The sequence below is a fragment of the Camelus bactrianus genome, chromosome 9, assembly GCF_048773025.1.
Source record: "Camelus bactrianus isolate YW-2024 breed Bactrian camel chromosome 9, ASM4877302v1, whole genome shotgun sequence".
NCBI classification, from domain to species: Eukaryota; Metazoa; Chordata; class Mammalia; order Artiodactyla; family Camelidae; genus Camelus; species Camelus bactrianus.
The window spans coordinates 9012237-9027668 of NC_133547.1; the positions used below are offsets into that span (position 1 = coordinate 9012237).

At 52.7% G+C, this 15432-nt stretch overlaps 1 protein-coding gene across 1 annotated transcript; it reads left to right on the forward strand.

The window, feature by feature from the left end:
* The first annotated feature begins 3711 nt into the window (after nucleotides 1-3711).
* Nucleotides 3712-15048, forward strand: PPP1R13L (protein phosphatase 1 regulatory subunit 13 like). The gene is made up of 12 exons (XM_045510591.2): nucleotides 3712-3788; nucleotides 3878-4020; nucleotides 4397-4907; nucleotides 5023-5121; nucleotides 5197-5291; nucleotides 5598-6072; nucleotides 7217-7671; nucleotides 9840-9971; nucleotides 10061-10194; nucleotides 10297-10463; nucleotides 11957-12156; nucleotides 12989-15048. Exons 1-12 carry the CDS (start codon nucleotides 3734-3736, stop codon nucleotides 13025-13027), a joined length of 2505 nt encoding a protein of 834 aa, XP_045366547.2. The 5' UTR covers nucleotides 3712-3733; the 3' UTR covers nucleotides 13028-15048.
* Nucleotides 15049-15432: the final 384 nt, after the last annotated feature.

The following is a 15432-nucleotide window of genomic DNA, read 5'->3' on the forward strand; positions in this document are numbered from 1 at the left end:
TCCCCCCACTGTCTGGCTCCAAGGTGGGGGCCGAGGGTAGGGGAAGCAGGGCAGGTCTCCAAACTCCTCTGTGCCGCTGCGCGATCCCCAACATGTCATTAACCGGGGTGTCAGACCTGCCTAACCAGAGGAAGGACCTCCGCCCCAGGGCGCCCCCTGGCGGGGGCGGGGGGCCTCCTATTGCCTCATAAAGGTGGGAAATATCTGGGGTTTGCAAAATGTGTTTTAGAACCCAGGGCAGAATTCCAGAAGGTGGGGTTTGATTCTGGAAGGCTTGCGTGGCTGGGCACTATACAGTCATTACCTACGGAAGATGGGGGTAAACTGAGGCTTAGAGGGCACCCGGGCAGCAGAATTGTGAGTCAGGTATTTGGCCTCCCCCTTCCTCAGCCGCTGTCTGGGGGACGGGATTCCATCCTCTCCAACTGGATTATCTGACTAACTTCTCTCCTAGGGCTCCTGGCCCTGACCCTGAGGTGAGAAATGTCACCTCCACCCCCATCTGTCTGACCTGAGGTAGTGTGGGAGATAAGGGAGGATAGAGGCTAATTCTGGAGGTGTGTGTCTGTCCTTGAAGCTGTGGGAGGGCAGGGCCCTGTCTCTCCCTTCCCTCCACCCCCATGCGTCATGTGAGGGGATTAAACAAGGGGGTGGGGGAGGCAGGGGGTTCCCAGGAGAGAGAAAGAACTTCCTAATGTCTGGGCTTGAAGGGCATTTGGTGATAGCCTGAGACGAAATTAAAAATAATAACCGTGGCTGCCAAGACAGAGCTCACAGCATGCCAGGTTCAGGGCTGGCAGGTAGACTGATGGTTCCCATTGTCCACAGAAGTTTCAGGCAACAACCCAAGGGTCTCACTTCCAATAAGGTTTCCTGACCCCACCCCGAGGAATGACTTCTCCCTCGTCCAGTGGGGAAACTGAGGTTGGAGTGTGGGCACAGCCCACACACTAGGATTTTGCCACCTTCTGTCTGGTATGTTCCAGGGCTACCCAGGCCCTGGAATGAGCCAGAACTGGGGATGACCCGAACTCAGGAAAGCACAGGGAGAATTTAGGGCTCTGAGATGCAAGGGCTGAAGTCAAGATTCCAGGGGTCAAAGCTCAGTGCTTTTAGAATCTCAGATTTAAAAGAGCCCTTTTGGAGGAAAAAAATTACTTTGGGTCTTCAGCCCTCAGTCTGTGCCAGGCTCTGAATTATCTTAATGAATAGCCAAGGAAGGCTGGGAATTAGGAAACCTCTACATCTGAACTTCACTTTGTGTCCTGTACTGTTCTAAATACTATACATAAATTCTATCATTCACACCTCACACTTCTTTGAGGTGAAGGTATTAATTCCCCCATTATATACACGAGGAAGCCGAGGCACAGAGAAGCTGCATAACTGGCCCAAGGTGGAGGTTTAAAGAAGGGAGGGGACCTAGCCCATTTCACAGAGGGGGAAAGCTGAGTCCCAGAGAGAGTGGGGCCTCTCCCAGCATCAGTGTGTTGACAGAGCTGGAAGGTTCCAACCCGGGTATTCCCAGCCCAGCCTGGCTCTCTGACCCGATTCCCACTGAGGATGGTTCCCCCAGGAAGCCCGCCCTTTCCCCGCCCCTCCTACCCCCCGGATTCTTAACCCTAAAGAACCTGGCTGGGGTGCAGAAGATGCTGGGAAGGAGACCTAAGGGCGGAGGGTGGGGGAGCCTGGCGGAGAGGACCTGGGGGTAGAGGACAGGGGCCTGGAGCAGAGGCGCGGCCCGCGCCACCGTCGCGCCCCACCCGGCCCCCGCTCCCCTGCCGCGGGAGGTGCGGCACCTGCCCAGGCCCGCCGCGCATTCCCAGGGTCTGAGCTCAGGCGCTGTCGGCCCCCCCGGCGGGGGTCGGGCGGTGACCTGGAGCGCCCTCTGGTGTCTCCGACACCCCCTTCGCCCGCATCGGCTCCCGGACGGCCCCACGCCCAGCCTTGGCATTTCCTTAGACCAAGAGGATGTCAGCGTGGGATCTGAGAGTCTTTGAATTTGGGAATAATGAAATCCCCAAAAGAACCAGTGCCTGCCAGAATGCTGGCACTGGAGATAGCATAGATGGTTCATTTTAATATTTAACAAACCCAGAGTGTTTCCTGTGTATCTCATAGATTCTAAAAGACATAAGTTTTGATTCCTGTAATCTCTACTTTTTGAGGCCTCAATTCTTAGAATCTTTATTCCTCTCCACCTTCTGGCCAGTTGGATCCTCATAACAGTCCTCTGAGGTGGACTGCTATTTATCCTCATTTTACAGATCAGGAGACTGAGGCACTCTTGTCAAGTGGGACAGTGGTACCACCTGATTTGAACCCTGGAAGTCTGACTCCTTAATTGTGCTTTTAGCAACTCCACTGTACCAAACATTCATCTAGACTTTTAAGACATTGGACTCTTGGTATAGGTAGAACTCGGAGCAGGAAGACAGAGAAATCCAGACTAGCCAAAGTAGAGAATTCTAGAATGTTCCAAAAGGTAGAATCTTGGTCTCAGAACTTTTAAACAATAGCCTTTCAGGCTGGCAGTTTTAGGTTCTGTAGAAATTTAATTACAATCTCAAGGTGTTTATAATTTAAGAATCTAGACCTCTGAGAGATTGAGGAGGCTTCTCAGAATAGCTGATTTGACTCCTCCTTTCACTGTTGGGGAAACTGAGGCCCAAGGAATGAATGGGCCTTGTAGCCCAAGGTTACACACTCCCAACACACCCAAATGAGCCACCAGCCCCAACAGGTTCTGTTCCGAGGCTTCCCAGACAGAGGCCAGAATCAGCACGCCCCAGCCCGCCCTGCTGCCCACGCCTCACCCTAAGTCATATCTGAGCAGTCGGTTGGTGCACTGGGGAGGTGGCAGGGCTGGCAGGCGTGGCGGCTACCATGGAGATGGGGATGGTGCTGGCTTGACTGGTTCCCAGTGGCCTGGCTCCTTCTCACTGGGCTGGTGACCACAGTGGCCCAGCCTTCCCTGGCCTCCTCCCTGTTCTTCCTGTTAATGCTGGGTCCATGTGAACCAGGTCTCCTCTGGGGAGAGGAAGCTGAGTGGTCCATGTCCTCTGGAGCCCCTCCAGTCTGGTGGAGATGATCGAGAATGAAAAGTTAGGTCCAGGTGTAAAAGTCAGTATGGGGACTTCTTGCATGGTGACCCTGAACAAATATTTTTGAGCCCCCACTTTCTTGCTTGCTATGGAGGTTTTGATCATGGAAGAAGAGCACTTGGCACAATTCTAGGGGGCAGTGTCCCCTCAATAAATGGTTATTGTTTTATTTCATTATACCCTTAAGCAACTAGCACAGGCCCTGGCATATAATAGGCAGCACAGTCATTATTTTTTAAAAGATCCCCAGTCTTTGGCAGTGTCACCTGGTCCCTAGTGAGCATCCAGTAATTGATATTATTATTGCAACAGCTGTTCACTATAATGCCTGGCACATAGTTAGGTGATCAGTGGATAATTGTTGAAGGAGTGATCAAGTCTTCTTAGGGCTGAGATAGCGAGGACAAGGAGCCCAGTAGACTGAACCGTCCTTAGCCTTCTAGGAGGGCTTTGCAGGAGTTGACATTTCCCAGCCAGGGAAGTGGAGGCGCATAGCGCTTCCAGTGGAAGGAACTAGGAGAGTAAAGGCGCTGTCCCTCTCCTCGCTTCCCCTGGTTCCCTGCGGGTGGGCTCTGAGAAGGCTCTCCCCCCGCACCCCCAACCGCAGGCGCCCCGCTCCGGCCGGCACCATGGACAGCGAGGCTTTCCAGAGCTCGCGGGACCTTCTGGATCTGAATTTTCAGTGTGAGCTGGGGTAGGGGGCGGGCCCTCAGAGGGGAGAGGCTGGACCTGCCCAGAGGTCTGGGTCCTTACCTCCACTCCTGCCCGCCCAGCTCTGGCCATGAAGCACATGGACCTGAAGCAGATGGAGCTGGACACGGCGGCGGCTAAGGTGGACGAACTGACCAAGCAGTTGGAATCGCTGTGGTCAGACTCCCCAACGCCTCCTGGCTCGCAGGCCGGAGCCCCCGCACGGGTGAGCCGGCTCGCTCTCGTCCCCACCCTGGCCCTCAAAGTCAGTATCTTTTCGCATGGAGTTCAGGCAAGCCTGTCCCATAGGGCTGTGCAGGTTGTGGGCTATTAAAGGGCACTTGATAGAGGGAACCAGTGGAAGTGGACATCGGTCAGGACTCTCGAAAGGAAAGGGGACTTTATTCTAAGCGGCGCAAAGGCACTCTGTGCTAACCCCAGCCCTGATTTCAGGGCTGTCTCCCCAACACCTTTCTCGTGGGCTCTCTGCCAGAATCTCCAGCTCCAACCCCCAGGGTTGATTTTCCATCATATCTATTGACTTCCTGCCAACCCTCTACCAACATCTACTTTGACCCCTCAATGTCCTGACCTTCCCACAGCTGTCCCGGTACAGTTCCAGCCCGGTCCCCGAGCCCTTAGGCAGCCGCGGGTCCCCCCGGAAGGCGACCACCGACAGCGCAGATACCCCGTTCGGACGCTCCGAGAGCGCCCCAGCTCTGCTCCCCTACAGCTCGCTGTCCGCTAAGGGCCGGCCGTCGTCCCCGCGCACCCCGCTCTACCTGCAGCCGGACACCTACGGCAGCCTGGACCGCGCGCCCTCGCCCAGGCCCCGCGCCTTCGATGGCGCAGGCAGCCCCCTCGGCCGTGCGCCTTCCCCGCGGCCGGGCTCGGGCCCCCTCCGCCAGCAGGGTCCCCCCACGCCCTTTGACTTCTTGGGTCGTGCCGGCTCCCCGCGCGGCAGCCCCTTGGCGGAGGGGCCCCAGGTCTTCTTCCCAGAGCGCGGGCCCTCGCCACGCCCCCCGACCGCAGCCTACGACGCGCCGGCGGCCTTTGGGAGCTCTCTACTGGGCGCGGGCGGCAGCGCCTTCGCCCCGCCTCTGCGCGCGCAAGGTGAGCCCGGGGGCCGAACTTGAGGGCGGGGAGCGGAGGTGGGGGGTCGAGGAGTGGGAGGAGTGCGGGCTAGCGTCTCCCTGCCCCCTCATCCTCGTTGGCGACCTCTCCCTAGATGACCTTACGCTGCGCCGGCGGCCCCCCAAAGCCTGGAACGAGTCTGACCTGGACGTGGCGTACGAAAAGAAGTCCTCGCAGACAGCGAGCTATGAACGTGAGTAATGAGAGACCGGAGGAATCGGGGAGCCGGAGAGGAGTCCCCCAGACCCTAATGATTCCCGCCTCGCAGGCCTGGACGTCTTCGCGCGACCCTCTTCACCGGGCCTGCAGCTGTTACCCTGGAGAGAGAGCAGCCTGGATGGTGGACTGGGGGCCACCGGCAAGGTGAGGGGCCAGAGAAGCTTGGGGAGGGGGTGGTGGGTAAGGATGGGGTCAGGTCTAGTCTCCCCGTCCTGGCTGCGCCCGCAGTTTCTGCACCCTTCCCCTCGCTCTTCCTTTATCCTAGATTTCTGTCCCCCTCCCTGACCCTCTTTCTTTCCCTCTCTGTCTCCCTTCTCCTCCTTCTCTCCCTCCTCACTTTTTGCCCTTACCCACCACCTCCCGTCTTCCCCTCCCTTAGCATTCATTCTGTTACCCCTATCTTTCTCCCACCTGAGCCCCTTCTTCCTTCCTTCCCTCTTTCTCCCCCAGGACAACCTCACCAGCGCTACTTTGCCCCGCAATTACAAGGTCTCTCCTCTGGCCAACGACAGGCGTTCCGATGTAGGCAGCTATCGCCGATCTCTGGGCTCCGCGGCACCATCAGGGACTTTGCCCCGAAACTGGCAACCTGTCAGCCGCATCCCTATGCCTCCTTCCAGCCCCCAGCCCCGCAGTGCCCCCCGCCAGCGCCCCATCCCCCTCAGCATGATATTCAAGCTGCAGAATGCCTTCTGGGAGCACGGGGCCAGCAGGGCCATGCTCCCTGGCTCCCCCATCTTCTCCCGAGCTCCCCCGCCTAAGCTGCCTCCCCAGCCCCAGGCTCCTCCACAGGCCCAGCCCCAACCACAGCCGCAGCCGCCCCCACAGCCCCAGCCACAACTACAACCCCAGCCTCAACCCCAGCCTCAAGCCCCTGCCCCAGTCCCCCAACCCCCTCAACAGACTTGGCCCCCTATGAATGAAGGTGAGTCAGCAATGGGAGCCCCAGAGGGCTGGGTGAGGGGAGGACAAATGGCTGGGGGCCAGACCAACTGGGGGAGCCATCTCGGCCAAACACCTATTCCCAGACATAGTCCCTGCAGACAGTGAGGCCAGATGGGCTTGGGAATTTGCTCAGGAGCTAGGGATAGCACAGTGGTTAACCATGGACCCTGGGGTCAGACTGCCTGGCTCTATGCTGTGTGACCTTTAGTAAGTCACTTAACCTCTCTGGACCTCAATTTCCTTGAATGTAAAATGTGAACAATGATAGAACCTATCTTTATTCTGGGATATGGTACTAGATTATTTAATCCATATAAAGTCCTAAAATAGAGCCTGATGTATAGTAAGCCCTCAATAGCTATCATATTAGTGGGGTTTTTGTTTGTTTGTTTGTTTTTTGGTGTGAAACCAGCTCAGGGCTTGGATTTAAGCAGAGTAGATTTTGAGCACCTCTCCACCATTGACCTGCTGGTGACTCAGGATAAAATTAGCTAACCTATCTGAGCTTACATTTTCTCATCTGTGAAGAGATATTAATTATATTTACTAAGATTATGATGAGCATTCAATGAAATAATGTATAGAGAGCGATCACTATTATTTCTACCCGCTTTAGAAGCTCTACTAGAGAGGCATGAGACCATCAAGCTCCAGGATTCTAGCCCCAGCAGTTTTCTGCCTGAGTTGTTAGGGGAGGAAATTCTTAAGACTCTTAGAAAGTCAAGCTTATCATGACAGTAGGAGCAGAGATTCTGGAGTCCGATAGAACTGAGTTCAAATCCCAGCTGTGTGGCTTTAGGTAACTGACTTGCCCTCTCGGAGACTCAGTTTCCCCTTCTATGATGATGAGATAATGGCCATATATCCACCTCCCAAGTTAGTGGTGAGAATTCAATAAGACAAACACGTCAAGTACAAGGTGCATGCCAAGTACTTAATAAATTGGGGATGTCATAATTGTCTGTTATTCACAACCCAGGGAAGTATAGCCCAGAGACAGCAAGGAGCTACCCTGAGGTCACACAGCAAATCAAGTGCTGGTGGCAGGTCCTGGAAGTTGTGGGGAGGAAGTCTTGAGGGTCTCCCAGAGTCCCCTCCTCTGATTGTGCTCTTGTTCCTTCCAGGCCTCCCCAAACCTCCCCCTGAGTTAGAGCCTGAACCAGAACTGGAAGGGCTGCTGACACCAGTGCTGGAGGCTGGTGATTCAGACGAAGGTGCTGTCACTCGGCCCCTTAGTCCCACACGGCTGCAGCCAGCACTGCCACCCGAGGCACAGTCAGTGCCTGAGCTGGAGGAGGTGGCACGGGTGCTGGCTGAGATTCCACGGCCCCTCAAACGCAGGGGCTCCATGGAGCAGAGCCCTGCTGTAGCCCTGCCCCCCACCCACAAAAAGCAGTACCAGCAGATCATCAGCCGCCTCTTCCATCGTCATGGGGGGCCTGGGGGGCCTGAGCCGGAGCTGTCTCCCATCACTGAGGGATCTGAGGCCAGGGCAGGGCCCCCTGCTCCTGCCCCTCCGGCTCCCATACCTCCCCCACCCCCGCTCCAGAGCAGCCCACCAGAGCAGCCACAGAGCATGGTAAGTAACACAGGAGGAACTGGGGTTATATTAGTTATTATATGGAGGCATCCCTTCCCTTTTGGAACAGAACCTGGAAATTGCACATATCACAGCAAACAATCTACTGCATCCCACTGGCCAGGAACCCAGCTGCAAGGGAGGCTGGGAAATGTAGTTTTTAATCTAAGTGTACTAGTGTACAGAGGAAAGGGAGAACATGCATGGAGGGGCATCCAAAAGTCTTGACCACATTGAGACTTTCTTTGTTCCTCTCCAGTAACCTGTCCACATCCCCCCTTAGGAATCTTAGAGTCTTACAACCTGGAAATGACTTCATCTTGGCACAACAGTGGGTTTATTCTGGGATCTGAAAAGCCTGCCTGAATCAAGTCAGTCACCATTTCTCTCCCTAGTTGGCATAGTCTCTCATGTCCACCTTCTCTGGGGATCCGCTCTTTCCTTGTACACCTCAGCAAGCCTGTGCTGTGGCTAGAAATGGCCCACCAGCCCTGACTCAAAATAACCTCTCAGTTCAAGTCTGTTGATATCTTCTGACTCTAGTCAGAGCTTCTTCCTTTCACATTTTCAAAAACAAATCTCTGGTCTCTGAGGCTTTGGGTGTCATGGTTAAGTGCATCAGCTGTTGAGCTAATCAGGGGTACAACCCTGGACAAGACACTTAGCCCCTCAGGGTCTTGGTTTCCTCATCTGTAAAATGGGGATGAGACTAACCATAGGGTTACTGTAAGGATTAAATACATAATATAGTGCCTAGAATAGCATCTGGCACTTAACTGCTTACTATTATTGTTATCATTTGACCAGGGGATGCTCTCTTGCTGATCTTGGTCTGATTTCGGTATCTTGGCTGGGGGTGCGGGGTGTAGCCAAATGGAACAATCCTCATTGCTCAGTGTGGGTAGACGGAGGGAGGGGAATGAGAAGTGGGGGCCAGGTGGACCCCAAAATGCCTATTTCTGGGCCCTTCTGAGAGTGGAGCCAAGAAATATTGAGGCTCAGGATCTTGAAATCAAGAATGGGAGAATGACATCTTGAAACAGTCAAGCGGCCTCACTGTAGAATCCCTGATCACAGGGAAACTTGAAAATTCACAGAATTCAAGAATTAAATCCTGGCATCACTATCTCAGAACTGTGGAATTTCAGAATCCTTGAACACTGAAGGTTTGAACAGGATCTTAAATTGAAAAGTTAGTAACACAAACCCTGATTATTACTAATTCTTGAAGTCACCCAAATGAGAAATTAGACTCATCATTTGAACCATAAAATCACAGATTAGTGCACTAACATAATACAGAATTTTATTTCAAATGAATATTTTCCACTAGAAAGGAATAAACAAACATCATAGAAAGCTGGAGGAAATAAATACAAGTAGAAGAATAAGGCCAAAGTCACAGCACTAGAGAGAACCACGATTAGCATTTTGAGTATTTCCTTGCAATCTTTTGGAATGAAATTCTAACCATAAAATATTAAAGTTCTCACTCAGAATCTTGGGAATGCAGTGCCTTGGGTCTTCAGCAATTTGAAATGGCACAACTTAGCATTTCTGGACTCACAACATATTAGAAACTTGGAATAACTGAGTATCAGAGAATTTTGAAACCAGTGGCTCCTGGGATCTCCAAATTCCAGAATCTTGAAATCATTGACATCAAGGACCAGAATCACAAATGCTGCATGCTCAGAATAAATGGATTTTGTAGGAGGATACTTGAAAATCGAAAATAAGAAACCACAAGGAATAATACGATAAACTTTCTAATTCCAAATATCCAGAATTAACACTTGGTAACACCTTGTCAGGTGTGCTTCATAGCTTTTTTTTTTTTTTATATATATGTAAAAGAAATATCTGGCTCCCACAATCATCAATCTGATTGCCTCCCAGCTTCCTCTCTGGTCTCAGGGCCTGCGATTCCAAAATCACTCGATTCTCTAACTGTTGTAGGGAACCAGAGGCTGTAGAACTGAGATGCCCTCCTTCCCATGGTCCTCTGGACTCAGGCTCTGCACAGTCCTCAGTTTCAATCACACCCCTGTCTAGTTGGATGACCTGGGGCTGTTGCCGCCGAGTCCCTGAGCTTCTGGTTCCCACTCTGAGTAATGTATATGTTAGCGATCCTCTCAAGCCACTGAAGCCCCTGGCCCTGTTCCCAGGAGATGCGTTCGGTGCTGCGGAAGGCCGGCTCCCCGCGCAAGGTCCGCCGCGCGCGCCTCAACCCACTTGTGCTGCTGCTGGACGCCGCGCTGACCGGGGAGCTGGACGTGGTGCAGCAGGCGGTGAAGGAGGTGAGTGATGCTAGAGAGCAGGGCTGCCGGGGTGGAGGCGGGGGACGCCGGGTGGCAGCCGCCGGACTGAGCCTCCTGCTCCCTGGCAGATGAACGACCCGAGCCAGCCCAACGAGGAGGGCATCACTGCCCTGCACAACGCCATCTGCGGCGCCAACTACCCCATCGTGGATTTCCTCATCGCGGCTGGTGCCAACGTCAACTCGCCAGATAGCCACGGCTGGTGAGCCCTGACGGCGTGGCCGACGTGGGGCGGGGACGGCGCTGCGGGTCGGGATCCTTGCGGGCGACCGCGCGGCTTCTCACGCATGCCTCCCACGCCCAGGACACCGTTGCACTGCGCGGCGTCGTGCAACGACACGGCCATCTGCACGGCGCTGGTGCAGCACGGCGCGGCAATCTTCGCCACCACGCTCAGTGACGGCGCCACCGCCATCGAGAAGTGTGACCCTTACCGCGAGGGTTACGCAGACTGCGCCACTTACCTGGCAGGTGCGAGGCAGCGCTGCAGCGCCCCTTTGGGCGGGCTGGGCCACCTCTTGGGGAGGAGGGCGCGGGGACTGGGCCGCCCAGCTGGCAGGTGTTGGGCGGGGGGTGGGTGAGGAGGCTGCAGACTGCAGCTCCCTAGAGAGACCTAGGGGCTGTATCAACCAAGTGGCAGCATCACAGAGGAAGGGCCAGCGGAATGGACCACCTGCAGGGGTTGGGGACTGGCAGGTGCAAGAAGGGTGTGTGTGGGGGTAGCAGACGGTGCCACCTTCGAGGAAGAGGGGGACACGGACTGTGCCACGCAAGCTGGACACCTGTGGGAGGAGTGGTTTGTGGAGATTGGGCTGCTTTATCTGTTTCGCATCGGCGGGGGTGGGGAGTTGGACGTTCCAACTATACCATCCACCTGGCATAGGGCTGGGCATGTGGGCTGTGCCACCTGTGGGAGGTACAGTACCATACAGGTGACAGGTGAGCAGGCCATGGCTTTAGGGGAGGGGCTTGGGGACTCTTCCACTTGAAGGGAGACATGAGGCTGTGTCACATATCTCCAGGAGGTGGGGCACATCACCTAAACAGGTGATGGGAGGAACTAGGTAGACTGTACCATGGGGGCGTGCCTAGGGTCTGTGCTGCACACCCGGAGGCGCCAACTGTATCATAAGGCGAAGTTCGGAGCTTCACAGAGCTGGACCAAGGCAGGCTGTAGGACCTGGAGGTGGGGCAGTGTATTTGAGGGGTGACCCTAGAGGGACTACGGGACAGTCTGCTGGGCTACAGCAGAAAGTGGGTGGGAGCCATGGGTCTGTGACACCTGCCTTATTCGTGGGCAGTGGCAGATCCGGACTGGACCACTGGGGCGGGAAGCAAAAGTTCCACTGAAGAGGAGTAGGGCAGTGAGCTTTGGGGAGGGGGACTGTGATCACCTTTGTCACAGTGAGGTGGAGACTGACATATGAAGATTTTACTGTCCTACCTGCCAGGGACGTAGGGGAGTTCTGTGAGCTTGAAGCAGAGATAGGACAGCGCACGGGTGGGGGCGGGGCGAGGGAGGGGAGAGGAGAACACGCGAACTGAACCACTAAAGAGGGGGAGCGTGGTGGACTACCATCTGGAAAGGGGGCTAAATCCTTGATAGGAATTTAACCACTTAAGGGGGTAGGGGAGGTTCAGGTGGGCTATACTATCTGGAAAATTATTACATCCTCTCTGGAAATTTTATCTTTTATGGAGGGGGGAATCAGTGTGATCGCTGACCCTGCCTCGGGGGTTGGTGGCCCATCTTGATTTACCCCAGTGTTTTAGAGACTGCTAGTTCCTGCAGCTGACTCCAGCTCAGGCTCCCCTCTCCAGACAGGGGTACACAACTTTTCAAATGACTCGTTCCCCCAGGTGGCGCCTGCCAAATCCCACGGTCTGTGCCAAAACCCTTATCCTTGAGTGTTTCCGGACCCCTTGGACTGGGCGCTTACGATCCCTGCTGTCTGATGTTTCAGACGTGGAGCAGAGCATGGGGCTGATGCACAACGGGGTGGTGTACGCCCTCTGGGACTACAGCGCCGAGTTCGGGGACGAGCTGTCCTTCCGCGAAGGCGAGCCGGTCACCGTGCTTCGGAGGGACGGACTGGAGGAGACCGACTGGTGGTGGGCCACGCTGCACGGCCAGGAGGGCTACGTGCCCCGTAACTACTTTGGGGTGAGCCCAGAAGAGATATCGTGCCTCCTGCTGGCTGTTTGAGGAAAAGGGTGATCCTACAGGAAGAAGAGGGGCAAGAGGGACAGTCTATTATATTGGGGAGGAGGGGAGGTCAGAAGAGTGCATTATTGGTCTTGGGGAGCTGAGGAAGAGCCCATTAAAATAACGAGGGCCCTTACTGGTGGTACTTCGTGGGGGGTACTCACCAGTACTGCCTTACTGGTTATTTGATGGGTTCATGCTCAATCAAATATTTTTAATATCCCGAATTATATTCATGGGGAGGTAAAGAAGAATGTACTTTATCCAAGGGGAGCCATGAAGAATCCCATTTGAGAGATGAGGCAGTTAAAGAATTGTTTATCATAGGCATGATGGTGAGGGCGCTTCTGTTACACTGCATTGGGCAGAGGGAGGAAGAATCCATTAATAAAATTACGGTAGAACTGAGGGAGATTCTATTAAGTTAGGGGAGGAGACCAGTAAGATCCCATTATATTCCTGGGGGAGAAGATTCCTTCAATTGGGGTAATAGGTGGAGGTGGGTCCTGATTAGACAGCCATAGTGGTAGGGGGTGGCCAGCGGGGTTTTTTTTTCTGGCCATTTGGGAAACTCAGAATATTCCATTTCGTCAAGGCTCCATCTGGTGCATGGAGCTGACAGGGGACTTGGGGACTCCCGTGTGGTTTGGGAGATGCTGAGTGAGTCTACTAGGAAGGGATGGAAGGATGGAGACACTCCAGGTGTTTGGGGGTGGATTCGGTGATTGTGTTATATTTGAGGGTGGAGTGAGGGGAGCTCCTGGTGTCTGAAGATCCTGTCTTCCCTCAGCTCTTCCCCAGGGTGAAGCCTCAGAGGAATAAGGTCTAGCTGGAGAAAAAGACGTTTCCAAGGGAGACAGGAAGAAGCAGCACTGCCTTCTCCAGACCTCCCCCTCCGTTACTGCTGCATCTCTCTGCGCCCCAAGCCCTTGCAGGGATGGGATCCTTGCCAATAGCTCTCTGCTTCCCTGGAAGCCCTGGGGAGAAGGAGAACCCCAGCCTTAAGTTTAGAAATCTGCCTTAGCTAATGGAGGTCATGGTGGGGCTGGGAATCATTGGGGGCAAGAGAGACCTCCACATTTGCCAAATCAGATCCCGTGCAAAGTGCCTCCTACTTCTACTGCCAAGGCCCCTACCCCCAAACCAAGCCAACCAGCCATCCTAGTGGAGCCTGGGATGGGTCACCTCTACTGGATTTCCCCAGGAGTCATCTCCGCTCCCATCTTTACCAGTAGCCTTTAGGGACCGGGTCAGGCACATTTGTCTCTACCAGCATCTCTGCCCCACTTCTCCCCAATCAAGTGCCTCCACACAGCGCTGGTTTTATAACAAAACAGGGAAGTTTTTCTTTATAAATAAAGGTAGTTTGCACAGAAATTGACTTCCTTCTCTTTGGATTCCGTTCTAACTTAATAAGTCCTCGCCATTGTTACTTTTTTTGGCAAACCAGTCTTCAAGTAGCTCCTTTAGAAAGGATTCCTGCCTGTAAATCCAATTCTTCCTCTTTCAAATACCCCTGCCTTTTTTTTTTTTTTTTTTTTTTTTTTTGTAGTGTCTTGATCTTTTTTCATGTTTTGGATTTTTCTTTTATGTTTCTTAGCATCTTAAGCTTCTTTATTTTATAGTATATGTCTGATAATTCTATCTGAAGTTTGGGGCCATCTGCTTCTGTAATTTATTATATCTGCTGGTTCTCACTCATGGCTCATTGTTTCCTCACATGTGTTGAAATTATGGCTTGTGATATCATCTTCAAAAGGGCTTTATCTACTGGAAATCCATGTGGCCTTTTCGAGGGTATGACCTTGGAGAGTGATTTTCCTTGGCTTCTGCCCCTCTTCTTTCTTTCTTTCTTTTCTTTTTTTTTTTGTCTTATTAAGGGGGAGGTAATTAGGTTTATTTATGTGTTTTTGAAATATTATTATCATTTTTTTAGTAGTTGGAAATGTATTTGTTTCTTAGGCTACTGTCACAAATGACTCCAAACTAGGAGGCTTAAAATAACACACATTAATTTTCTTACATTTTGGAAGATCAGAAGTTTGAAGTTAGTTTCACTGGACTGAAATCAAGGTGTTAGCAGGGCTGCACTCTACACCCGCTTCCCCCACCCGCCCTGGGGCTGTAGGGAAGAATCAATTTCCTTGTCTCTTCCAGTTTCTAGAGCTGCATTCCTTGCATTCCTTGGCTCTGCTTCTTCCTCCAACTTCAAAGCCCACAGCTTGGCGTCTTGCTTCTGTGTTACATTGTCTCTGTTTCTGGCCTGCTGTCGAATCTCTCTCTTACTAGGACACTTGTGATTATATTTAGGGCACCCGGGTATCTCAAGAGCCTTAACTTCATCGCACCTGCAAATTCCCTTTTGCCATATGTAGAAGGAAAATAAAAATGGAGTCAGTATTGCTAAGAGAGCTCTCTCAAATGGAAATGGGAGGCCAGGCCACCCAGGAAGTGTGACTTATGCACATCCCAGCCTAGATGGAATCTGACCTTTTGACCACTTACTGTCATAACATAGACATCCAGAACAACTGCCAAAAATGCAAGATACTTATTGGACCCTTACCCTAAAACTCATGACATTATCTATTCATGGGACACTTACCCTAAAATAACTCTTGATTGCCTAAGGACAAATATCCCCTGGCTTGCATCAGAGTCAATGAGGATTCTTGCCAGACAACTTTAACAACCTTGTGGCTTTTGTCTTTTTGTTTTTGTTCGTTTGTTGGACTTTTTCCTTATAAGCCCCTGACTCTCTTCCCTGGAGCACTCCTTCAGTTTTACAGGGAATTGTGTCTCCTGAATTGCAATTCTTAAGACCCCAAATAAACTCTTTTCTTATCTGCAGCCTTCTGTGTTTTGTTTTGTTTTGCCTTTGGTTGACATGTATAAGGGAACCTTCATAGGTTCCAGGGATCAGGGCCTGGAGATCTCTGGGGAACATACTTAGGGAATATTCCAATTTAAATAGGGTGGTCAGGGAAAGTCCTTGCTGGAGAAAGGACCTGGAAGAGGGATACAAGGGAGAAAGCCATGCAGAGAGGGGAAAGCCTTCCAGACAAGAGGGAGCAGCAACTACATAGACCAGGAGGAAGGAGGAATGACTGCTAAGATTGGTTCTCAATCACCCCTTCCTCCTGGTTTTTTTTTTTTTTTTTTTAGGCGTGTGTTGAGGGAAGTAATTAGGTTTACTTATTTATTTTTAGAGGCAGTACTGGGGACTGAACCCAG

Excerpts from the sequence above, each read along its gene's own strand:
- PPP1R13L (XM_045510591.2), top strand. The coding sequence starts at position 3,734 with ATGGACAGCGAGGCTTTCCAGAGCTCGCGGGACCTTCTGGATCTGAAT. Across the intron at positions 4,021-4,396 it reads AGGCCGGAGCCCCCGCACGG|CTGTCCCGGTACAGTTCCAG; the intron begins GTGAGCCGGCTC and ends ACCTTCCCACAG. Across the intron at positions 9,972-10,060 it reads TGCAGCAGGCGGTGAAGGAG|ATGAACGACCCGAGCCAGCC; the intron begins GTGAGTGATGCT and ends GCTCCCTGGCAG.